Raw genomic sequence first — 25,794 nt, 5'->3', positions numbered from 1 at the left:
TGAAAAATATGAAAGAGAAATTATGGAAACACTCCCATTTACCATTACAACACAAGGAATAAAATACCTAGGAATAAATCTACCTAGGGAGACAAAAGATCTATATGCAGAAAACTATAAGATACTGATGAAAGAAATTAAAGATGATACCAACAGATGGAGAGATATACCATATTCTTGGATTGGAAGAATCAATACTGTGAAAATGACTATACTACCCAAAGCAATCTACAGATTCAATGCAATCCGTATCAAATTATCAATGGCATTTTTTACGGAACTAGAACAAAAAATCTTAAAATCTGTATGGAGACACAAAAGACCCCAATTAGCCAAAGCAGTCTTGAGGGAAAAAAAATGGAGCTGGAGGCATCAGACTCTCTGACTTCAGACTATAGTACAAAGGTACAATAATCAAGACAATATGGTACTGGCACAAAACCAGAAACATAGATCAATGGAACAAGATAGAAAGCCCAGAGATAAACCCACGCACCTATGGTCAACTAATCTATGACAAAGGAGGCAAAGATATACAATGGAGAAAAGACAGTCTCTTCAATAAGTGGTGCTGGGAAAACTGTACAGCTACATGTAAAAGAATGAAATTAGAACACTCCCTGTCACCATACACAAAAATAAACTCAGAATGGATTAGAGAACTAAATGTAAGACTGGACACTATAAAACTCTTAGAGGAAAACATAGGAAGAACACTCTTTGACATAAATCACAGCAAGATCTTTTTTGATCCACCTCCTAGAGTAATGGAAATAAAAACAAAAATAAACAAATGGGACCTAATGAAACTTCAAAGCTTTTGCACAGCAAAGGAAACCATAAACAAGACAAAAAGACAACCCTCAGAATGGGAGAAAGTATTTGCAAACGAATCAACGGACAAAGGATTAATCTCCAAAATATATAAACAGCTCATGCAGCTCAATATTAAAGATACAAACAACCCAATCCAAAAATGGGCAGAAGACCTAAATTGACATTTCTCCAAAGAAGATATACAGATGGCCAAGAAGCACATGAAAAGCTGCTCAACGTCACTAATTATTAGAGAAATGCAACTCAAAACTACAATGAGGTATCACCTCACACCAGTTAGAATGGGCATCATCAGAAAATCTACAAACAACAAATGCTGGAGAGGGTGCAGAGAAAAGGGAACCCTCTTGCACTGTTGGTGGGAATGTAAATGGATACAGCCACTATGGAGAACAGTATGGAGTTCCTTAAAAATCTAAAAATAGAATTACCATATCATCCAGCAATCCCACTACTGGGCATATACCCAGGGAAAACCATAATTCAAAAAGACACATGCACCCCAATATTCACTGCAGCACTATTTACAATAGCCAGGTCATGGAAGCAACCTAAATGCCCATCGACAGATGAATGGATAAAGAAGTGTGGTACATATATACAATGGAGTATTACTCAGCCATAAAAAGGAATGAAATTGAGTCATTTGTTGAGATGTGGATGGATCTAGAGACTGTCATACATAGTGAAGTAAGTCAGAAAGAGAAAAACAAATATCGTATATTAACGCATGTATGTGGAACCTAAAAAATGGTACAGATGAACTGATTTGCAGGGCAGAAGTTGATACACAGATGTAGAGAACAAACGTATGGACGCCAAGGGGGGAAAACCGCGGTGGGGTGGGGATGGTGGTGTGCTGAATTGGGCGATTGGGATTGACATGTATACACTGATGTGTATAAAACTGATGACTAATAAGAACCTGCACTATAAACAAACAAACAAAAAAACAACTAATACTAAACTTTCTTTGGGTTATTTGTATGGAAATATGTTAATATAAATGTTTCAGACAGTACATGAAATTTCTAAAAATCTTATATGTTCTGGTATAATAAGTCATAATTCTAGTTATTACTTTAAAATGTACATCTCAGAAATAACTAAATTTCCTTGTCAGTTGCATTATTATGAACTTTCATCAAATCTTTAACCGTGGTCATTTTTAAGTCTTTTGTCATTTACAGACAGTTCTGGGTGTACTCTGATGCTTTTGCAAAAATGTTCCTATAAAAGGGTTTCATGTTCAAGGAATTCATGGAAAAGACTCTGACAAGTACAGGTTTCTGGTAACTGACTATACTGCTGAGCTGAATGAATAAGCATTTTCAGAACTCTAATGGAAAGCTGATGAATTCATAAAAGTGCTAACAAAATATCAAGATGAAAAAGAAATTAATTACATGGGACTGAGTGAACTGATGATGATTATAATTTTTGTGACTTTCTGTTTGAATAAAAAAAAATGGGGATTAAAAGAAAATAAAAATAAAAAAGACATGGGCATAAATGAGGGACTCACAATACTTATAGGAGGGTAAGAACCCATGTATGGGGTGGGGAGGAGGTTGAACTTGGACAATTTCTTAGAGAAGATAGTATTCTAGCATTCTTAGTTGAAACTTGAAGTATTTAGTACATTTTAAATATAATTTCCCATGCATGGGGAATAGCATAAAGCAGTTAGGAAAGAGAGAGTCTGGAAATCCCAGGGAAAATTCTGGGATTTTAAATAGTCCAGTTTGATGAAAGAAATGGGTAAGAGGATAATGAAAGATCTGGCTACAAGGGTAGGCTGGGGATATGTTGAGAAAGTTGGATTTCATTTTGTGGTAAACCCCAGATTTTTGAGCAGAGAAATAATGCATAATTATGTATGCAATTATGGGTGACAGGAATATTCAAACATCATCCACAGTTCTTAATATATAATTAAAATATATTTTTTTCACTCATAAATTACAGGGAATCTTTAATAAAACATATGTACAATAAATAATTCACACTTAAAAATGTTTCATGTGACAGTTTCATGCCTTTTCAACAGAAGAGGCCACAATACCAGGAAAATCAGAAGGCAGTCTCAATAACTCTTCTACTTCTTCTTGCAAAGCCTCTGCTTTCTCATGCAACAGCAACTACAATAAAAAATCAAGACATGAGGCAAAAACACCAATTTCTAGAGAACTGCTATCATTTTACCACCATCTGTTTGACACCTGAATCCTTACATACCACCAAACTAGACATTAAAACTAATAATGAGATTGAAAAATGGCCACTTAAGAACAAGTGATTACAATTAATGAAGCTGAGACATTTAGTTAAAGCCATTTTAGCTGATCACTGCATTTGGTATACCAAAAATAAGGGAGCTTTAATACTCTCAAAGATTTGTTTTACTGAAGACTCAGCCACTTAAAAATTAACTTTTAATCTATAAAATTTAAGACAATTTTGCAAAAATTTAATTAGTTCTTAAAAATGTTATCCTTTATATATGGATTTTACTATTCCTCAAAGTTTAGTATGCCATCTTTTAAAAGCTTATCAGTGTTTCAAAGAAAAGTTTTATTCAAACTCCTAAAATTAATATGGCTAATTTCAAAAGAAGCATAATGAGCAAAGAAAGTATTTCTAAACCCAGTGCATAGTGGATGTCAATGAATATTTGCTGAATAACGATTTCTCCCCTTTCTTTAAAAAAGCCAGAAATAAAATATTCATATTTGTTGCATCTGGGTTTTGAGTATATTGGTGTGAAATATTTGCACTATTTCTCTTATAACATTTTTATGATAAAAAGGTCAGCAAAATCACACAGAGGAAAAAAACCACTCTCTACCAATTTGATATAAAGCATAGCATTATTTAGCACTATATAAAGGAGTCTAAAATGTAATTAGGATGTATATGTATAACTGACACTTTGCTGTATAGCAGAAATGAACACAACATTGTAAATCAACTATACTCCAATAAAAATTAATTAAAAAAAGAAATTTCAAATATGAAAAAAAATAAAGCAATGAAGTCAAGGAAAAAAAAATGTAATTAGGTAAGCTTTCCAGTAACTGAGGTAATGGTGACCCTGCAAAATGAATCTACCAACACATCCTGTAAGCACTCTACAGATCACAAAGGACAGTAAGTAAACCATACAAAACTCACATGTCAACATTACTAGAATACGGAGAACACCACGAACATCAAATGACTTGAAGTGTTCTGTTTACCCTTTAGAGGCCAACTAGTAACCTCTGTTACTAATTCTTTTTTTTTTTTAATTTATTTTATTTTCATTTTTGGCTGTGTTGAGTCTTCATTGCTGACTAATTCTTTATATTAAGCTTTCCTGTTCAAATTACTGGGTGGTTTCTGTTCCTAATGATTAGACCCTGACAGATACAACCAGAAAGTAAGAAAGTACACCAATAATGATGGGGACACGCCAAAAAGACACAGGAGCCAGTCTGCAGGGGCTCTTCCTGGCCAACTCTGAGACCATTTGAGTATCAAAATAAGTATGAACCCATCATTCACTCTGATATAAATAAATGAATTAAAAGATAAATGAGGAAGGAATAACTTTTCCTCATAGTAAAATGCCAATAAAAAATATAGAGGGAACAATGGAGCTAGAAAATCACCACTTGACAAACATCATAGAAATAACTGAGGCAAAAATCATCAATGAATGCTAAAACAAGTGTGTGAAAGTTTAATGAAGAATAGGATATCTACATAGTCTCAAAGTATCCACTCCAAAAATACTAATAAAAAGGGAAAAATAATAATTTTACAGTGGAAAAGCTTGCCAGATGACATTTCCTTAACCAAATGATCAAAGTCATTATCAGTAATGTGATAAAGTGACATCCTGTGGCTCCTGATCCGATGTACTAAGGACATACAACTTTTTTGTGGCATTCCTGCAAAAACCTATTTAACCTCAGTATAATCCTAACTGTTTTCCTTACTTCCATCCCCTATTTGCAACCTCTAACCCACTCTTCTACTCAAAATCCTGCAAGGAATATCCATTTTACTCTTTCAAGCTTACTGGAAAAGCAGAAGGGATGGTGGGAAGGAGAGCGTGTACCTCAGTCCATAAGATGGAAGCTATATATTAAGACTGGCTGAGCAATTAGACAGGGGCAGTATGGATCCTTGGACACACAACTGATTCCTCATATCAGCTGCGAACACTAATAAACCTTTAACATTTAAAGTCGCTTATTTTGGCCATCGTTACCGCAGCTCCATTTGTATCCTTAATAACATATAGTGTAACTCTATAGTCCTGCTCTACTACTTACTGACTAGCTGTGTTTCCTTGGGTAAATCAATTTCTTTAAATCTTATTTATTTATTAATAGATTTAATTAATTAATTTATTTATTTTTGGTTGCGCTGGGTCTTCGTTGCTATGCACGGGCTTTCTCTAGTTGCTGAGAGTGGGCGCTACTCTTTGATGTGGTGCGAAGCCTTCTCATTGCGGTGGTTTCTCTTGTTGCCAAGCATGGGCACTAGGTGCGCGGGCTTCAGTAGTTGTGGCTCGCGGGCTCAGTAGCTGTGGCTTGTGGGCTCTAGAGTGTAGGCTCAGTAGTTGTGGCGCACAGGCTTAGATGCTCTGTGGCATGCGGTATCTTCCCGGATCAGGGCTCAAACCTGTGTCCCCTGCATTGGCAGGCAGATTCTTAATGACTGCGCCACCAGGGAAGCCCCAATTTTATTTATTTATTCAAGTATTTGCTAAATATCTACTATAGGCTGAATACTGTGCTAGGTGCTACAGAAATGGAAATAACTATAACTTCATTCCTATCAACCCAAAGAACTCCTAATCTAATGGAACAAGTTTTAGTGTCTTCATTTGTAAATTGAATGTAACACCAACTCTGCCCACCTCAGAGGATTGTTGTAAAGATCAATCAAAGCAATACAAACAATGTGAGCACTATTCACAAAGTAAGATGTAAATTTACTTTTCAGCCATTTCTGATCTATATATGACAATAGTATAACGATGAAGTTAAAAAACAAAAACAAAAAACTATGAGATTTCAGACCACAAGGATAGAACTATAGTTGAGATCAAGAAGGAAATAATCCCAAACTGTTGTGTAATGGATTTACCCACATGGAGCAGGAGGGTAATGACAAACTGGATTGCATCTAGCAAAGGGTGACCAGTATAGTGAATAGCCTAGAACTAGGTTATTTACTACAGGTGAAAGAAACAGAAAAGATAAGCCCTTGGAGGCAAGAAGAGCCATTTTCAAGTATGTGAAAAGCTACCAAATGAACAAAGCAACAGTCTAGTTCCACAGGGTAGTACTCTATGATGCCATAGTAGACATTTTAACACAGCCTCATTATATTGGGATGCTCTTTGTAACACTAGGGGTCCAAAAACAGAACTACTTAATTTTTGAGGTTGTAGGTTCCTTGTCAGTGAAGGTGTTGGGGATGCTGAGGAAAGGACTTCTGTGCCAAGAGTAGCGGGAAGCAGAGTTCAGCGAGTTCCAGAGTTCCTCGTACTTCAATGAACTCTTGAAAGTGTCTTTATTTTTTAGGAGATCCTTTTCCTCCTTTTAGCAAACCTTGTATCATAACACGTGTATTATTTTTATCCACATATTGTGAGTATAAACTTTTGCATATATAGTTAAACGTTTTTGCTTTTATATTCTAAAGTATAAGGAGATTACACTACAAAATATCATAAAGATTGGGCTTCCCTGGTGGCGCAGTCGTTAAGAATCTGCCTGCTAATGCAGGTGACGCGGGTTTGAGCCCTGGTCCATGAAGATCCCACATGCTGTGGAGCAACTAAGCCTGTGCGCCACAACTATTGAGCCTGCGCTCTAGAGCCCACGAGCCACAACTACTGAAGCCCATGTGCCTAGAGCCCGTGCTCCACAACAAGAGAAGCCACCGCAATGAGAAGCCCGCGCACTGCAAAGAAGAGTAGCCCCCACTCGCCGCAACTAGAGAAAGCCTGTGCACAGCAACAAAGACCCAACACAGCCAAAAATTAATTAATTAAAGAAATATATATATATCATAAAGATTAAAAAATAGTTTGCTTACCTTGGCTGATGAAACAATTTGCTTGGCCTGGCGTCTTGATAAATGATCAATTGTTTTTATCAGCACTTCAGGATTTGCATTAGCTAAGTGCATTAGACTTTTATAACCTGCATTGTATAACTGTCTTGCTCGACCCTGAAAAGTATTACAAAAATCATTAGGATCAGAATTTGGGATTAGGAAAAAGTAATTAAGTGTCTTACTGAAGGGAAAAAATTCACTTGCAGAGACAGGAATAAACTAAGATAATAAATATGAAGAGATAACACATCAGAATCCCAAGGAATTTTAAAAGATGCATTTGGGTCGTTCCAATCTGACTGCAAGATAGCTAGTTTTCTGTGCAGCTTAAGTGAGCTGATGTGTGCTGCAATCAGAAATAAGAAACCCATTAGGGCACTTAGGCTAGGGGCATCCCCAACCAAATGTTTTAGTCCAGTATCCCTAAAATGTTCTTACCATCTACTCAGGGGACCTCTGAGGTAGGGGTGTGTGTCTGCATTCCCAAACAGAACTCCTCTGATTTAAGAACTGAATAACAGAGGATAAACTGAAATCAAGGGTTGGTCATAAATAGAAAGCTAAGAAACCAGCTGAGGGTACTTTCTCCTCACTCCCTTAGAAAATGTAAATGACCCTCACTGCCACCAAGTCACCACCACCTTCAACAAGCACTGTTTAAACTGACAGAAGGTGATTCTTCACTGGAGTAGAGGAAGGAAGGGATGTTAAGAATGACACATATACCTGGGAAGAGTCACCCCATCCCTACTGTTATTTTTTCCCATGAATGTGATTTTTCATCAGAACTTTTTCCAGATAAACAGGGATTTCTGGGAGACCATGGCAGCAATTAATTAAAAAAAAAAGATACCCATGATAAATGAACAATAAGGCTACTGTCACTTACCCTGTGACATGACAGTAAAACCTGATTTTTCTGTTAGTTGAAATCATCTCAGGTGGGAAACTGGGAGGCTACTAACCTCTAAAACTCCAGTCACTTCCATGAGAGGGATTAGCTCTGCCTTTACACAGTAAGTCAACTTCTTGGTAAGTTCTACCAAAAGGGCTCTATAAACCCAGAACTCCTCAAGTTCCTGCAGAACACAAAGAAATATGCAGAATTTAAATCTGTTAAGTTATTTCAAAATCTAGTTTGCATGGTAGAGGGCTCAGAGAGGACTCTCCCTTCTGTAAATTCTGGAAGTTGGGTTAAGCCAGAGATGAACAATGACTCCAAGCAAAATTATTACAAGGAAACATGGCAGAGACTGAGGAATTTGATGGAATGGTTTTAGGATGAGGAAAAAGATTGAAAATTGAAAAATAAACAACTATACCCCAATTAAAAAAGAAAAAAGAAAAAGAAGTCAATAAGAAGAGTTCTATTCATCTTTATCAAAACATCAGCAAGTGATTGCACAGTTTTTCTTTCCCAAATGATTGAAAACAATTCCTACCTCTGGAAATTTATCCTGAAGACAAAATACTGAATATGGAAGGATTCAAATACAAGATGATGCTCAGTGTAGCAATATTTAAAATAGTATTAGAAACCATGAGTTGGTAATTCTTAAAGCTGGGTGGGTAAATGGGTATTCATTACATTACCTTGTCTTTTTAAATATAGGGTTGAAATTTTCTGTAATAGTAGTTTGGTTTTTTTTTTTTTTTAAGTTTCCTTTCTAACCTTTGGGTATCACTGTGAGCATTTGTGATGCATGGAACAACATTAGCTAGCTACTTTGTGACCTACTACTTTCCTACTATTAGGAAAGTAGTCAATGCACTAGCATGGCAGCAAAAAAAGAAGACAAGAAAACCTTGAATAGAACTACTGAATCAATCAATCCTAAACTGCCTTAGCTCTGGCTTTCCTGCTACATAAGATATTTATTTTTCCTTATTTAAATTTCTATGGAATTTTTCTGTTACTTGCAGTTAAAAGTATCTTAACTAATATGATCGGTATACTATTTTATTCCACTTACATAACTTTTTTTGTTGTTGTTTTTATTTATTTATTTTTGGCTGTGTTGGGTCTTTGTTGCTACACGTGGGTTTTCTCTAGTTGCAGCGAGCAGGGGCTACTCTTCACTACAGTGCATGGGCTTCTCAGTGTGGTGGCTTCTACTGTTGCCGAGCACGGGCTCTAGGTGCACGGGCTTCAGTATTTGCAGCACGCAGGCTCAGGAGTTGTGGCTTGTGGGCTCTAGAGCACAGGCTCAGTAGTTGTGGTACACAGGCTTAGTTGCTCCATGGCATGTGGGATCTTCCCAGACCAGGGATTGAACTCATGTCCCCTGCATTGGCAGACAGATTCTCAACCACTGAGCCACCAGGGAAGTCCTACATAACTTTTTATAAAGAAAAAAATGCTTTAAAATATTGAAAATACATTCATGAGAGTTGTCGGGTAGACTGACCCTAGGATCAACCATCAAATTATAGTTGCTTTTGAAGTTCAACCTATAGATTCTTTCACTTGAACAATTCTGTAAGGCTCACATCCTTATAGTTCTATGTAAAACAAAGGGATAGAATTATCAGGGAACACCTTTTTAAATATGAAGAACAAACACAGTAAACTTAAGAAAATACATTTTAAAGGCCAGCTTCTCCTTATTATCCATAATGTTTGTGTACTGATTAGCTACCACGTAATTAGGGAATATAAGCTAAAATTTAAAAATCAGCATAAATTAAAGGTATTTAAAAGGTAAATTTGCTAAAATAATTATCATTTAATCCAAAGCCAAGTAGTTTTGGATTATTTACTCCATTAACATATATGATAGAACTAATTGCCCTATACACACACAGAATATGGAGGCTTAAGATAGTGCAAATGAAGTAGATTTTAAGTTTAAAAGTAGAATTCATTGTGGAAAAAATAAAAAAAAATAAGTACAGAAAAAAAAAGTACAGAAACAAATATTACTATGCCACCCCAAAATAATAAATTTCAATGCAGCAAAAATGGCTTATCTTATAAACTCATCAAAAAACTGTCTGGGTAGAAAACTCTGGTAAGCTTTGTTGTGTTATTTAAGGAAATTCTGAAAGCTTCTTTTAGTAAAGTCTTAAATATATCGATCTCAAATGCATATGGCCAAAATTAAGTTTTCTTCTTTATTTTATAAAACACACATTTGATGTAGAAACTGACATAGCTGCTTGACACTGGAAGCAAAAATGGGAAATTACTGTGGTAATCAAAAGAACATGGTACTGAGTAGTCAGGTATCTGCTGGAGTATTGGTAACATACCAATCAAACACTTTACACAGTTGCCACTCATGAGAAAGACACTCACACAGAATCTACATCAATGGAGAAAAGTTATTTTAAGAGTTGATTCCAGGGACTTCCCTGGTGGTCCAGTGGTTGGGAATCCACCTTTCAATGCAGGCAACGCGGGTTTGATCCCTGATTGAAGAGCTAAGATCCCACATGCCACAGGGCAACTAAGCCCTCATGCCGCAACTACTGAGCCCTCATGCCACAACTAGAGAGAAGCCTGTGTGCCACAACAAAGAGCCCACGTACTGAAATGAAAGATCCCTCATGGTGCAACTAAGACCCAATGCAACCAAAAATAAAGAAAGAAAGAAAAGAAAAAACAACAACAACAAAAAGAAAGAGTAGAAAAAAAAAGAGTTGATTCCAAATACTTGAAACTATTAATGATAGTTCTAAAAGTAGGGATAACTAAGGACTTCCTACTTGTTCATTATGTTTTAGTTGATTCTGTCATTCTGTAATACCTTTATTACATGCATGTATATAGTATTTTTGTAAGTGGATAAAAACAAAGATATTTTAAACAAATTTTGAGTGCTTTGTAATAACAGAAGAAACAAGAGAACATATTGACTAACTGGTTTTTGAGTTCAGTAACAGTTAAAACAGAAGATGCACACAGCATATATCATCTATTTAATGGAATTACCTCACAGAAGTGTAACACACAAGAGGAGAATGCGGCAGCTCCAGAGAGAAGGTTTTGTATATATCCTCGAGGCATATTGAATTTTTCAGACACACTCCAAATGTTGGTCTCTTTGAGCAAGGTATAAAGAACGAAAGACAGGTATAGTCTGTTGACAATATTCTTGTCCACCTTCTAGAAAGACACAAGTAAGTTTATGTATTGGACCTGCTAAAAAATGTACATTACATTCAAAATGGACAAAAGGTAAAGAGCATGAAGTTGTACCACCGGAGAGCAAGGACAGAATGGTTCCACAGAAATAAATCTAAGTTCTAACAAATGTACTTTAGATTAGTTCAAATTACCATTTTTCTGAGTGTAAAAAAAGAGATATACCAAATTGTTCCCAATTTAAAGTTCCTTCTATAGGGAGTGTAGTGAGTTGAATTGTTCCCCAAAAAAGATATGCTCAAGTCTTAACCCCTGGTACCTTTGAATGTGACCTTGTTTGGAAATAGGATCTCTGCAGATGTAATTACTTAAGGATCTTGAGATGAAATCATCCTGGATATACAGGAGGCCCTTAAGGGCCCATTATTCAATGACTGTCATCCCTTACAAGAGAGACGACACAGAATGACACAGAGTAGGCAATGTGAAAATGGAGGCAGACTTTGGAGGGATGCATCTACAAGGATTGCCTGCAACCACCAAAAGCTAGGAGAGAGGCAAGATGGTTTCTTCCTCAGAGCCTCCAGAAGGAACAGCCCTGCCAGCGTCTTGATTTCAGATCTCTGGCCTCCTGAACTGTGCCAGAATACATTTCTGTTGTTTTAAGACACCTGGTTTGTGCTAATTTGTTATGGTAGCCTTAGGAAAGAATACAGGAAGGAAAGGAATTGGGGAAACCTTTACATTTACTGTAGTATTTATAGGTGGTATATATATGTGTGACTGTGATTATAAATTAGACAAGCTCATTTGTTTAGATAAATATGTTAGTAAGTCTACAAAGTAAACACTAGATTCTATGATTTCCACATGGTCATGGTAAATAATTAATGTTTCCAAAGTTAAAACACTGAAAGAAAAATGCTTCCTGTAGTTGACTATTTCTATTCTGTTATTTGCTTTTGCCTGTGGTGCCTAGTGATTATTTTTTGGGTAAAGCATTTCATAGTTAATATTAAGCTAACTCAGAAACTGAGTAACTCATGCTTAAAATCAGAGGAAAAAAAGATGAATTTTAAAGAGAAAAAGTAGGTTTAAAATATAAAATTATATCCTTTACTACAGTAAAAGAATGTTTAAGATGAGAACTTAGGGTGGCACATTGAAGGATATAAGAATTACAGATTCTGCATGTTGTACTGGATCACCCTTTTAAAAAGCATTAAGCTGAAAAAGCATGATAGCTGAAAAACAAGTAGGAAAAGATTACCTTTTAATTTCCCAATTTTAGTGCATCTTCATTATTAACTATAAATTGAGTCAATGTAGATTTTGCTTAGAATGTATTTTCTAAGCCAAGAAAAACGATGTGATTATATTACATGGCAAGATAAGCCACATCATGCCAATTTCAAGATTTTTACAAAAAATGTTTAAAGGTCTTTTTCAATGTGAAGACATCAATTAGATTCTAAGTAAACATCATGTTCTGCAGAAGTTTTTTAAAAAGACACTTCTAAAGCACTGAAATAGTAACTAACCCATTTGTAATTAAGACAAATCCATGCCCATACTATTTAAAATATTTAATTATCAATTGAACAAACATTTATTGACTATATTTCATAAAGTGTAACAAAAATAAATTTTGATTCAAGTTTTAAAAGATACATTATTCTAATAAGGTTTTATAAATGTTTATTATTTGGTAATGAGTTGCAAACTAATATAATTTTGTTTTTATTTTATATTTTAGAGTTTGATACAAAAGGCTTGTTTTAAGAAATATCTTTAGTCAACATTTTGAAGGCCTAAACAACATAGCCATTTCTGAGGTAAAAGACCCAATTTAAATATTGACAACACGAATACTGAAGTGATATATATTTATAATTTTATGATACATCAATACAGGGGACAGCTGCACAATTCAATTCAAATATAAGTAAACACCACCTTCCATTTTTCAAAATGAAATCAGTAAAATCTATATAAATTTTAAAGATATAGGGGAAATGGTAGGTAAGATAATTAGGTTTCAAGGAAGATTAGATTACCAAAGAAAATGAAAAATGAAAAAAAGTGTATTATGAGGTGGAAGATTATATGAACTTAAGGATTTTGAATGCATGTTTGCCACAGAATTATTTCCACTTCTCTTAAGGTTAGTGTGTACATTCAACACTTGCTTCATGTTTGTTGACTAAACTTTAAAACACAAAAATATAAGATATCACACAAGAGTACTGACTTTTCCACTTCAACCTTCTAAAATGCTTTATGTACTTCAAGTACATTGGGAGTTCTTTGGGACAACAGCAACAACAAAAACAAAAATCCCAAACTCGTCCTATCTTAGAATCCCTGATACCAAGTAGAATGCTTAATAAAAAGTTTCTAGAAGATTTTTTTCTCCCTTTAACTGCACTTATTTCAGGATTCCATAATACTGTGAAAACATTTTACAAATATTTTACAATTTATATAATTTAAGCCATAATAAGTAGCCTAAGAAAAATAGATAAAATAAGGTTTACCTTTTCCTATGATAAAGACTTACATATGCATGACTATTTTAGAAATACAAAGGTACACAAAAATAGGGCCATCACACCACCCAGAAATAAATACTGTTTAAAAAAAATACCTAAATTTCTGGTCCTCAGATGTTTTAAATAGTAAAATGGGAATTATATTAAAGAGAAAAAAAGTGAACCAAAAGTATCAAGTCAACAAAGGAGATGATACAACAGCATTAATTTTGTTTTATGAACTTAAGTTATTTAGGAAGGAGAAAAAGACTATGGTACCTTCCTGATAGCTTGACCTGATGCTTTCTTCCCAATAAAGTTCTCAGAGACTCCAACCAGAACAGCCACATTTTGTTCTGCTGGGCTGAGCTGGCTGAACTACAGAGAAAAAGAGCATAAATATACAGAAAAATTAAATTGTAACTTTAAAAAGTCTGCCATTAATCAAATCCAGTATATAGTCATATCACACTTTCATTATTATAAAAGATATGAAAAACCCACATATTTTGTTTACAAATATTGCAAGCTTAAAAGATATAGTATTAAAATATTTGGGTTGGCCAAAAAGTTCGTTCGGGTTTTCCCGTAAGCTGTTACAGAAAAACCTGAACGAACTTTTGGGCCAACCCAATATAACAAACTTTAGTAGAATGACTTAAAGACACGGCCACAAATACTGTGACCATGGACTATGATTTCCATGGACTATGGGCTCATGTTTAATATGGGAGATGTCTGTGGGAAGAGAGAAGAGGGAAAGCTTTTGAAAGTAACTGCATTGTATAATACCACTTAGAAAAACTTAGAGTAACAATTTTAAAAAACGACATTAAAAAGAAAGTTAATTTCCTGCAATTAAAAGCTGCATATTGCTTCTGCCTAATATGTGTTCATGCATCTAGCCTGTTCACAGTAAAATCATAATAGACTGTACTCTACCACTTGGTTTTGTAACAAGTATGGCCAGTTCCACCTTGCTACTGTTGATAAAGATGATATTCCTTCTCAGGTATTAACATCACCTGGTTTGGTGTGACATGATGTGACATCATGTGTGACTGTAATAGAGCTTTCATGTAATTAAACTATCAATCATCAGGGATGGCTTTCATGGTTTTCTTTATATTCCAGGCATTATAAAATGTAGTGGTCACCAAATCATACGAGTAAACTACCTTTGGGGAAATGGGACCAGGGATGATCTTTTTTTCTTTTCTGCACCTTTCTTTATTTTTTTGATAATGAACATGTTTATATTTAACAGAAAATATTTAAGTGAAACAAACAAAAAATGTTATTGCCATATTACTACTTTAAAAATTCAAAGACAAAGGGCCCAATTTCAAATATATTTTAATAAAGAAAAAATGTGAATAATCACTTGACAAAAATCAAATCCTGATTCATTACTGTAGCCTGTATTGCAGAATCTTATTGTCTCACCTGCCTGAAGTATATCATCCAATCAGGGTGACACTGAGAAGCCATATCATAGGGAGTTGTTAGGTAAATTAGATGAAGAAGGCTTTCAAGCACAAGTCCTTCAAGACCTTTCTTCAAGTCTCTGTAGAGACTGTCACAATAAGCCAAATCTATAGCTCCTAAAAGAAAGACACAAATAGTTCATCTTTCATAATCACCAAAGGGGGAAAGAGGTGACTTTAAAGTAAGTCTAGTTTAGGAGTTAACTACAAAAGTCTTTAAAATCTCTTAATATGTAACTTAACACAACTATTTTGGAGGTCATTTTGATAGTATCCATCAGCATTTAATAAGTATATACCTTCTGACCCAACCCCTCTATTCTTGGGAATCTAACCCAGAGAAACATTTCCAAACATATCCAAAAATACATGAGCAGAGATGCCCAAGCAGCCTTGTTTATAATGGAGAAAAATCAGGAACACAGTAAATGTCCATCAATAGGGGAGTGGTGAAATAAATTATGGTATCCACACTATGGATGACTATTGTAGCAAAAGAAAAATGAGGTAGATTTAAAGGGATTAACATGTGAAGATGCTCATGATATTTTATAAGTGAGAAAAGCAAGCTCTGTGTGTGTGTGTATATATATATACATATATATATGTATATGTATATATACACACATATACACGTACACACAAAAATGTTTGGAAGGATATATGTATCAAATTGTTATGAAATTTACAGATAATGTCTGCAAAAATATATACCAAATTGTTATTCTTGGTAAGATATTATGCTTTTATGACTGCTGAGGGAGGGGAGCATGAAGGAGGGATGACCACCCTTTTCTCCATATACCTCTACAGTACTCTAAATTACTTGTTTCAAAACACTTTTCAACTTTTTAAAGTTGAAGTAGTCCAATAGTTTGTACGATAAGATTAATATTATTAATATGAAATTACAAGTCCAACTTAATATTACATAATAATTTCTATTTTTTCCAATGCATTTCCTCAGATTAGTAATGAGATTTAGGTAAACTCTTACCCTTAAAAGAAGCTCGTCCCAACTTTGTAATGTGAAAACTATATTGGAACTCTTCTTCCGACCCATGAATAGTGTCTTTTTGTAGAAGTCCTTTTTCTGTCAAAATAGTATCGTTTTGTAGGAGTCCTTTTTCTGTCAAGTATCTAAGTGATTCGACAGTTATTTCCCAGAGACTTCTTTCTTTCAACAAAATCTTCTGCTGAACACCAAAAAATGTACCACTCATAAAGTGATATATGTCACCGAGATTTGCTGCAATCTGAAACAATTCAGGACATCATCAGAGCATCTTCCCTAATTCAAGGCAACATTTTGAATGAATAATTAATCAAGATGATGACTCACTTCCATACCGCAAAGCTATTTAAATAAAAAACTATTATAAAATCTACATAGTTGCATAAAGGTAATTTTATAACAACATTTTAAAATCAAAAGAAGAAAACAATTTAAGGGAGAAGATAGTTATCATATTCCTATTTTTTTTTTTTTTTTTTTAATTTGTGGTACGCGGGCCTCTCACTGCTGTGGCCTCTCCCGTTGCGGAGCACAGGCTCCGGACGCGCAGGTGCAGCGGCCATGGCTCACGGGCCCAGCCGCTCCGCGGCATGTGGGATCTTCCCGGACCGGGGCACAAACCCGTGTCCCCTGCATTGGCAGGCGGACTCTCAACCACTGAGCCACCAGGGAAGCCCCATATTCATACTTTTAATAAAAACATCTACACATTTCTCATTCAAAAACCCCTTAGGGGAACACTCTCGCACTGCTGGTGGGAATGTGAATTGGTTCAGCCACTATGGAGAACAGTATGGAGGTTCCTTAAAAAACTACAAATAGAATTACCATATGACCCAGCAATCCCACTACTGGGCATATACCCTGAGAAAACCGAAATTCAAAAAGAGTCATGTACCAAAATGTTCATTGCAGCTCTATTTACGATAGCCCGGAGATGGAAACAACCTAAGCGCCCATCATCGGATGAATGGATAAAGAAAATGTGGCACATATATACAATGGAATATTACTCAGCCTTAAAAAGAAATGAAATTGAGCTATTTGTAATGAGATGGATAGACCTAGAGTCTGTCACACAGAGTGAAGTAAGTCAGAAAGAAAAAGACAAATACCGTATGCTAACACATATATATGGAATTTAAGGGAAAAAAATGTCATGAAGAACCTAGGGGTAAGACAGGAATAAAGACGCAGACCTACTGGAGAACGGACTTGAGGATATGGGGAGGGGGAAGGGTGAGCTTTGACAGGGCGAGAGAGAGTCATGGACATATACACACTAACAAACGTAGTAAGGTAGATAGCTAGGGGGAAGCAGCCGCAAGGCACAGGGATATTAGCTCGGTGCTTTGTGACAGCCTGGAGAGGTGGGATAGGGAGAGTGGGAGGGAGGGAGACGCAAGAGGGAAGACATATGGGAACATATGTATATGTATAACTGATTCACTTTGTTATAAAGCAGAAACTAACACACCATTGTAAAGCAATTATACCCCAATAAAGATGTTTAAAAAAAATAAATAAATGCTTTTAAAAAAAAAAAAAAAACCCCTTAGGTTTTTGAATAATTTTTCACAATACCTCCACAGCTGTGCTCTCTGTTTACTCCTCAATTATCACTAATTCCCACTTAGCCTCCTTCAGAAATCCTTCCTCCACCCCTTTCCAGCCACATGTGAAAACATTCTTTAGCTTTAAAAATTGTATTAAAAAAACAAACAAACACGGAAAACACGACTGAAAGCCTCCACTAAAACAGGATCAGGCAATACTTTCCCTGACATACTACCTAAAAATAGACAGCAGTTTTTTACTGCTTTTTGTCTCTCTCATTCCCATCTCCTTTTCCTGTTCTTTTGCTGCCTTTTTTTTCCTCCCCACTTACTCACTATTTAAAACTTATAATGGCAATCATAAGTAATACTTAACTCATCACTTGGTATTCAGATGTAGAGCTGTCTCTGAATTAGAATAATTTATATTAGCCAATTTCAATGAAATCAGCAAGTTATACTAAAATATAGTCAATCAATAAGCATATTTTTCTCTCTCACAACTCTGACGATATTTCAACTGGAAAACTTAACTAGTAATTTCATATTAAACCATTATAAGCGATAACAGAAAATAAAACGGAGCACAGACATTTCCTATTGTTTCTCCTTTTAATAAAAATCATTCTTAATATAGTATTCATTCAGGCCAAATTGTACTTTTAAGATACTCAGTTTGTAAATTATCAACATACTTAGTTTCTATATTGTTTTTTGGTTGGCCGATTACAGTTAACCGTGGGAGTAAACAAACAAACAAAATCCTCTACTTGATCCTTCTGGCGACCAACAGGTTACCTTTCTAGCCCTCTGTGAAAACTTTTAGACATAGTGGTTTAAACCCACTGGTAGAGCCTCTGCTTCTGGCTTCTCAAAGCTGGGTTCTTCACTGTTGCCCCAACCTGCAAGTTCAGCCATGACCAACTCCAAAGTCAACCCATTCATTAATTCAAGTGTTTACCAAGTGCCAACCACATGCCAGGCACTGTGCTAGTCACTGGGATTCAGTGATAAATGAGAATACATGTGGATCCTGCTGTCACAGGGCTTACATTCCACTGGGGTAAAGTTATTAGCCAAATAATGGCACTAACAAGAATACGACTACAAACTGATAGGTGCTATTAAAGGAAAGAATGTGTTTCTACAAAGCATACAATAGACTGACTGGACTCAGTGGCAAAGGAAGGCTTCCCTGAGGAAGTGGTGGTGAAGTGAAAGTCTCACCGTTAAGTGGGAGTGGGTGAGGGTGAAACTGGAGACGGGGAGGTAAGAAGGGCGAGTCCCAGGCTTACGGAACACTGCAGTAGGAGCAAGTATAGAATGTTTGAGAAATGTAATAGAAGGCCAGTATGTCTGGAGTACAGAGTATATGAAGGCTGGTGAGAGATGAGGATGAAGAGACAGGCAGAGGCCAAATCTACCACAGTAGACCATGATAAGGAATTTGGGCTCTATCCTAACAGCAACGGGAAACAACCAGTGACAAATTTTAAGCAGAAGGGGGTGACACATTCGGATTTTATATTTTGCGAAGATCAGTCTATTGAAGAATTACTTGGAGGGGATGTGGGAAGGCAGGGCAGACAGAGTGAATGCAAAGAGACCAACTGGGAGACCATTACAGTGATCCAGCCAAGACCACAGTAGTATGCACCAGAGTGTGCAAGCAGCCTACATAACCTACCTTTTTGCCTTGGATTCTTTTTTTGTGAAAGCACAGTTATATTACTTTATTCAAAGGTATGCAAAGATCAGAGATAAAACATATAAAGTGTCTAGCAGAGCATCTGAAACATAGTTGTGAGAAACAATAATTGGAGGCTCCCTGTATCCCATGGCCCAACAACTGTTATGATCTCTTATTAATTCCTGGAGTTTCCATCTCTTCCATCAAACCCTGGACCTAGTCTCTCCAGGGATGCCCACCTCTACCTCCTGCCTCCTGACCTCACACTGCCCTTCTTGCCTCTCACCCCTATCCCACCTGGTTGTTCCTGTTCAGAGGACTTGACTTCTGCTTCAGTTCTAACTCTAAAGATTTTTCCACTTCTCCACCCGGTCTGTAATTCCGGCCTCCTTCCACAACTAGAGCCCTGTTGTGAAGCCCTACCCCAAGGAGTAGGAGGAACCCTGATGGCCTGTCCTCCTCAGGACGGGGCCCCGTAGTCTCCTATGGGCAGGCTTGAAACAACAGCTGCCTATAGGCTAATCTCCTGAGCTGACTCTGCCTGGACTTCTTGCTGCTGTACTTCAATTGTTAAAACAGAATACAACGGTTGCATTGCCAGGCCCATAAAACCAGACTTTTGGGGCCAAGTCAGTTCCCCCAGGATTCCTGTACCTGAGTGCACTGGTCTCAGTGCACAGGGAGTGCACTGAAGTCCCAATTCCCTCCTAATTCCACTGCCTTTTGTGGATTCCTCACTCATGACATACTCATATTTGTCAGATGTATAAACATTTTCCTCCGCCTTTTCATTTGTTAAGCAGGGTCTTTTGAAGAGAATTTTAAAATAATGATGAAGCCTATTAAATTGATTTTTTTCTTTCATGGTTTACGGTTTTTGTTTCCCACGTAAGAAATCTTTGCCTACCCCAAGGTAACGAAATTTTTTTCCTAGATTTTCTTCTAGAAGTTTTATTTTAGCTTTTAGGTCTAGGTCTACGATCCATTTTGAGTTAATTTTTTTGGACAGTGGGAGGTAAGAGTTGGGGTTAATTTGTCTGTGGTTGTTCCATATTGGTATCTACTTGTTTCAGCACCATTTATTGAAAAAAAAATCCTTTCTCCATTTAAATACCTTGGCACCTTTGTTGAAAATGAATTGATCATATATGGGTCTAATTCTGGACTTACTGATCTATTGGTCTATATGTTAATCTTTGCACCAATATCACACTGTTTTTATTATTGAAGCTTTACAGTAAAGTCTTGAAGTCAAGTTCTTTTACAAAACTATTTTTGGCTATTCTATTCCTTTGCATTTCCAAATAAATTCTAGTATCAGTGTGAAATTTCTACAAAAAAACCTGTTGAGATTTTGATTGGGATTGCACTGAATTTATAGGCCAATTTGGGAAGAAGTAACATCTGAACAAAAGTGAGTGTTCCAATTCATGAACATGCTATCTCTCTCCATTTATTTAGGCCTTCTTTAATTTCTCTCAGCAGTGTTTTATAGTTTTCAGTGTATAGGTCTGACACATATTAGTTAAATTTATCCCTAAGTATTTCATGCTTTTTTTTAATTTACTGTAAATGGAATTGTTTTTCCAATTATTTGCAGTGAGTATATAAAAATATAATTGAGTTTTGTACATTGACCTTGTATCCTGTGACACCACTAATTACACTCTGGTTTTTTGGACATTCCTTTGGATTTTTCTTGAATTCAATGCCATCAGCAAATAAGATAGTTTTAGTCTTCCTTTCTAAACTGTTTGCTTTATTTTTTCTTCCTGTCTTATTGTATTGGCTACAAGTTCTGATATATGTTGATTAGTAGGGTGAGAGCAGATTTCTTTTCCTGATCTTAGGGGAAAAAACATTTAGTTTTTCTCCATTAAGTGTGATGTTACCTGTAGTTTCTTTTTTTTTTAAATAAACAACCTTTATCAGATTGAAGAAGTTCTTTTCTACTCCTAGTATGTTGAGTTTTTATCATGAATGCTGAGTTCTGTCAAATGGATAATTATCAATACACTGATGAACTTTGAATGTTAAACCAACTTTGCATTATTGGAATAAATTCTGATTGATCATGGTATATTGTTCTAACAATGTATTGTTGTATTACTAGTACTTTGATATGGGTTTTTTTTTTTTTTTTTTTTTTGCAGTACGTGGGCCTCTCACTGCTGTGGCCTCTCCCGCCGCGGAGCACAGGCTCCGGACGCGCAGGCCCAGCGGCTACGGCCCACGGGCCCAGCCACTCCGCGGCATGTGGGATCCTCCCGGACCGGGGCATGAACCCGCGCCCCCTGCATCGGCAGGCGGACTCAACCACTGCGCCACTAGGTAAGCCCTGATATGGGTTTTTATATGTATGTTTACCAGAGACATTGGCTTGTAGTTTTCTCTTCTTGTAATATCTTCATCTGGTTTTGGTATCAGCATAATGCTGGTCTCATAAGATAAGATGAGCAGTGTTCCATCTTCCTCTACTTTCTGAAAGAATGTGTGTATGACTGATATTATTTCTCCTTTAAATGTTTGTTAGAACTCACCAGTGAAGTCAGTTGGGCCTAGAGTTTTCTTTGTGGGAAAGTTCTAAATTATAAATTCAATTTCTTTAATAAATATAGGACTATTCAGATTTTTTATTTCTTCAGTCAATTTCGGGAATTGTGTCTTTCAAGAATTTTCCCCACTGGACTTCCCTGGTGTTGCAGTGGTTAAGAATCTGCCTGCCAATGCAGGGGACATGGGTTCAAGCCCTGGTTCTGGGAAGATCCCACATGCTGTAGAGCAACTAAGCCTGTGCGCCACAACTACTGAGCCTGTGCTCTAGAGCCCGTGAGCCACAACTACTGAACCCGCATGCCACAAATACTGAAGCACGCATGCCTAGAGCCCGTGCTCCACAAGAGAAGCCACAGCAATGAGAAGCCTGAGCACCTCAATGAAGAGTAGCCTCTGCTCGCCGCAACTAGAGAAAGCCCGCGCACAGCAACGAAGACCCAACACAGCCAAAATTAAATAAATAAAATAAGTAAAAAAAAAAAAGAATTTCCCCCATTTCATCCAAGTTGTTGAATTCATTTTTCAGTATTCAAGGATACAGCTATTCAAGGGTAATTCCTTACTACCTTTACTATCTCTGGGATATCCAGTGACGACCTTCCTTTCATTCCTGATATTGGTAATTTATGCAACTCTCTTTTCCTTCTGATCAATTCAATCAATAATCTTACTGATCTTTTCAAAGAACTAGCTTATGGTTTCATTAATATTTTCTCTTGTCTATTTTTTGTCATTGATTTCTGCTTTTATCTGTTATCATTTCCTTCCTTCTACTTACTTTGGGGCTTTTTGTTTTGTTTTGTTTTAGCTTCCTAAGGTGAAACTTAGATCACTGACTTTGGATCTTCCTTGAATTTTAATAAGCATTTAAAGCTATAAATGTCCCCTTAAGCACTTCTTTAGCTGCCTGCCACTAATTTTGATATATCTGTTTTCATCTTCATTCCATTCAAGATATTTTCTAATTTCCCTTGTGATTTCTACTTTGACCATAAAAGTATGCTGTTTAATTTCCAAATATTTGGGTATTTTCCTGATACCTTTCTATTATTTATTCATTTTTAAATATTTATTTATTTATTTGGCTGCATCGGGTCTCAGTTGCAGCACGAGGGCTTAGATGCCCTGAGGCATGTGGGATCTTAGTTTCCCGACCAGGGATCGAACCTGTGTCCCTTGCACTGGAAGGTGGATTCTTAACCACTGGACCACCAGAGAAATCCCTACCTCTCTATTATTGATGTATACTATAATTCTGTTGTCATTAGATACCATTCTTTATAGGATTTCAATCCTTTAACTTTACTGATACTTATTTTATGGCCCAGAATATGGCCTATTTTGGTGAGTTTTCAAGTGCACTTAGTGAATGTTCCACATTCACAATGGCATACTGGAAAGAGTACAGGCCAGCAAGGCAGGAACCTGAATTATAATCTCATCTAAACAGAACACACTGAATGACCTTAAACCAATCACGAATTCTCTGTTACCTTATTCAATATATAAATGTAATAAGACTCAATGATCTTCATGATCTCTTTCCCTTCTTTATTAATTCCTTGGCAACCCTCCAATTGCAGGTCTTTATTACATTATACATGGATTACTACAGTTGCTTCCAAACTAGCCTTGCAATACTTCTGCATACTATTATTCCCATTTTACAGATAAGGCAACTGAGTGAGGTTTAAGAGAGCGTTAGTAATTTACACAGGATAACAAGAGACAGAGCTGTGACCCAGACACAGATATGTGTGATATCAGAGCCCGTGCTCGAAACTACCACAGAACACTTTGACTATTACTCCACTGATAAGTGACTGTGTCACAACTCTTGAGTCTACTATTTAAGCACTCTCTCCTGTCTTCCCCAATCTACAGCACACACTCTGCCCCAACTTTTTCCACCCAACCTTCTACTCTTTGGTATCTTCAGCCCTACTCTACAGCTATAATATCTATTGACTGTTACCCCACATCATCTTAAAGTTTCTCATCTTTCATTCTATTTTAAGTACTGGGAATGGCTCATTCCTTCCCTCTGCTTATCTAAAACCTCTATCTCCTTCAATACCCAGCATTAATTCCTTTTCTTTCTTGTAGACTTTCACTCTTGTAAATGGCCAGGGGATACTGCAACGTTACACCATTCATCTGCAAGGTAATCAAAACCTGTCTCATATCTTTTATTTATCAATTAAATTTTGGATTTTCCCTTAAACCATTCAGGTTGATGAAGAGAAACTACATGATAGGTTAAGAACATTGGTTTTATCATTAAAGAAAGCTGAATTCAAACCCTGGCTTTGCCACTTTCAGGCTGAGTGATTTGGGCACAAAGTTAAAATTTACTTAAGGATAACCCTAAAAAAAAAGGTTTAGCTCAAGAGATATCCTAAAAAAGAGCACCAATTTCTAATCTTAGGAAAAAAAGAGTGTTTTCCCATTATGCCCCACCCAACTATTTTTTTTTTAAATTTTCTGCCTGATAAAGGCTATACTGATCTGACAAATGTTTATGGTCACAGGACTACAATGAACCTTATTCTTAACAATGGCAGAGATGCAGGATTATCCCACATCAGGACCCATGTCTTTAGAGCTCCTTCTATCCCCCACAGTATACACCAAAGTTTCTTACTTGTAATGGATGCCCAGTTATGATTTGCTGATTTTTCACATTCTTTATAATTCAAAGGATTAAAAATGCACATATAAATCCAGACTCAGATTTATCATGTCACAGACTGTTCTTTTCCACATTAGATTAGACGTTAACATTTTTTTCACACTTTGTAGTTTTCAAAACTTTTTAATTTCCATTATCTCAGGTAACAGCAATAAGATATAAAAATATTAAAAAATACCTTCAAACCAATCAAAGAGAGAAACAAAGTTTGGATTCCCTTGGTGAATTCTTGAACAAGTTGGCTATAACAGTTTTCCAATGGTCTGCTTATTAACTCCAATACCTACAAGAGTTAAAGCGTTATTATAAAAAATAAATTTATGTTTTGCATTACTATAAAAAATAAATGGTGTTCCATATAAATTTTATATTTTGCATAGATTGTGTGAAGGCTGGGGGAGATAAAAAACATAAAGACAAAAAAATAAGAATTTAGCAGGTGTTCTCATGAAAATGGAAGAAGATAAATAAGGAAAATACTTTTCATTGTTTGCCTGAAATACAAAAGTATTTGAACTACTCTTTCTAATTCTTAATCATGGGAGAGAAGGAAACATTATTTAAAGGAATATTAATAATTAATTTTTAAAAGACAGTCTCATAAAAAGGCTAGACCAAAGTCCCAGAAAAGACAACAAAATGACCAACCATCCACCAGATTATTACCTGTTGCTTGTCTTTTTCTTGCAATATAAGAATACTCTCCCCAGTAGAATCTATTCCAGCACGGCCAGCCCTGCCAATCATCTGTTTATATTGATTCTTCTTTAAAAATTCTTTAGCAACATAGGGGGCTCTTAAAATAACTCTATGGAATTGATAAAATTAATTAAAAGTGGTACTCCATCTATAGCAATAGCTTCTATTTTTTAAAGTTTTCATTATATTTATGTGATATTAAATTTAGTAACATATTAACTCAAAATAATAGGCAACTACTGTTTACCAAGAATCTATGATGTCCTAGGCTCTTTACGTACATTATTTATAATCTTACAAAACTCTTGGTGATAACATTCTTTCTTACTTATTTACAAAGGAGCTAACTAAAGCATATATATACATGTTAAGTCATTTAGCGAAACTCACAAAATTAGTAATTACCAGAACCATAACTTGAACTTAAGTCTGCTTAGCTGTAAAACATACGGTCAATCCACTAGAGCAATAATCTCAAAATAGTTTTGATTTGATACTCCATAAATGAAAAATCTGACCATGGA

The 25,794-nt window shown here is 36.0% G+C and overlaps 1 protein-coding gene across 4 annotated transcripts in view; it reads right to left on the bottom strand.

Annotated features, from left to right (window-relative positions):
• Positions 1 to 2,753: 2,753 nt before the first annotated feature.
• Positions 2,754 to 25,794, bottom strand: part of HELQ (helicase, POLQ like) — a 41,286-nt gene continuing 18,245 nt past the window's right edge. For 2 of the 4 annotated variants that reach the window (XM_029235008.1, XM_029235010.1), the window contains 9 exons: positions 25,238 to 25,379; positions 24,750 to 24,854; positions 16,060 to 16,318; positions 15,022 to 15,179; positions 13,855 to 13,953; positions 10,892 to 11,065; positions 7,923 to 8,036; positions 6,937 to 7,071; positions 2,754 to 2,978 (listed from right to left, as the gene is read on the bottom strand). In XM_029235008.1, the coding sequence (XP_029090841.1) occupies positions 2,871 to 2,978; positions 6,937 to 7,071; positions 7,923 to 8,036; positions 10,892 to 11,065; positions 13,855 to 13,953; positions 15,022 to 15,179; positions 16,060 to 16,318; positions 24,750 to 24,854; positions 25,238 to 25,379 (1,294 nt within the window). In that variant the 3' untranslated portion in view covers positions 2,754 to 2,870. Of the gene's footprint in view, positions 2,979 to 6,936; positions 7,072 to 7,922; positions 8,037 to 10,891; positions 11,066 to 13,854; positions 13,954 to 15,021; positions 15,180 to 16,059; positions 16,319 to 24,749; positions 24,855 to 25,237; positions 25,380 to 25,794 lie in introns of those variants that run through there. The other 2 variants (XM_029235009.1, XR_003795564.1) reach the window with 2 other exon arrangements.

The sequence above is a fragment of the Monodon monoceros genome, unplaced genomic scaffold, assembly GCF_005190385.1.
Source record: "Monodon monoceros isolate NGI ecotype Baffin Bay Population unplaced genomic scaffold, NGI_Narwhal_1 Super_Scaffold_20, whole genome shotgun sequence".
Lineage (NCBI taxonomy): Eukaryota > Metazoa > Chordata > Mammalia > Artiodactyla > Monodontidae > Monodon > Monodon monoceros.
This window is presented reverse-complemented; position numbering and strand designations above follow the sequence as displayed.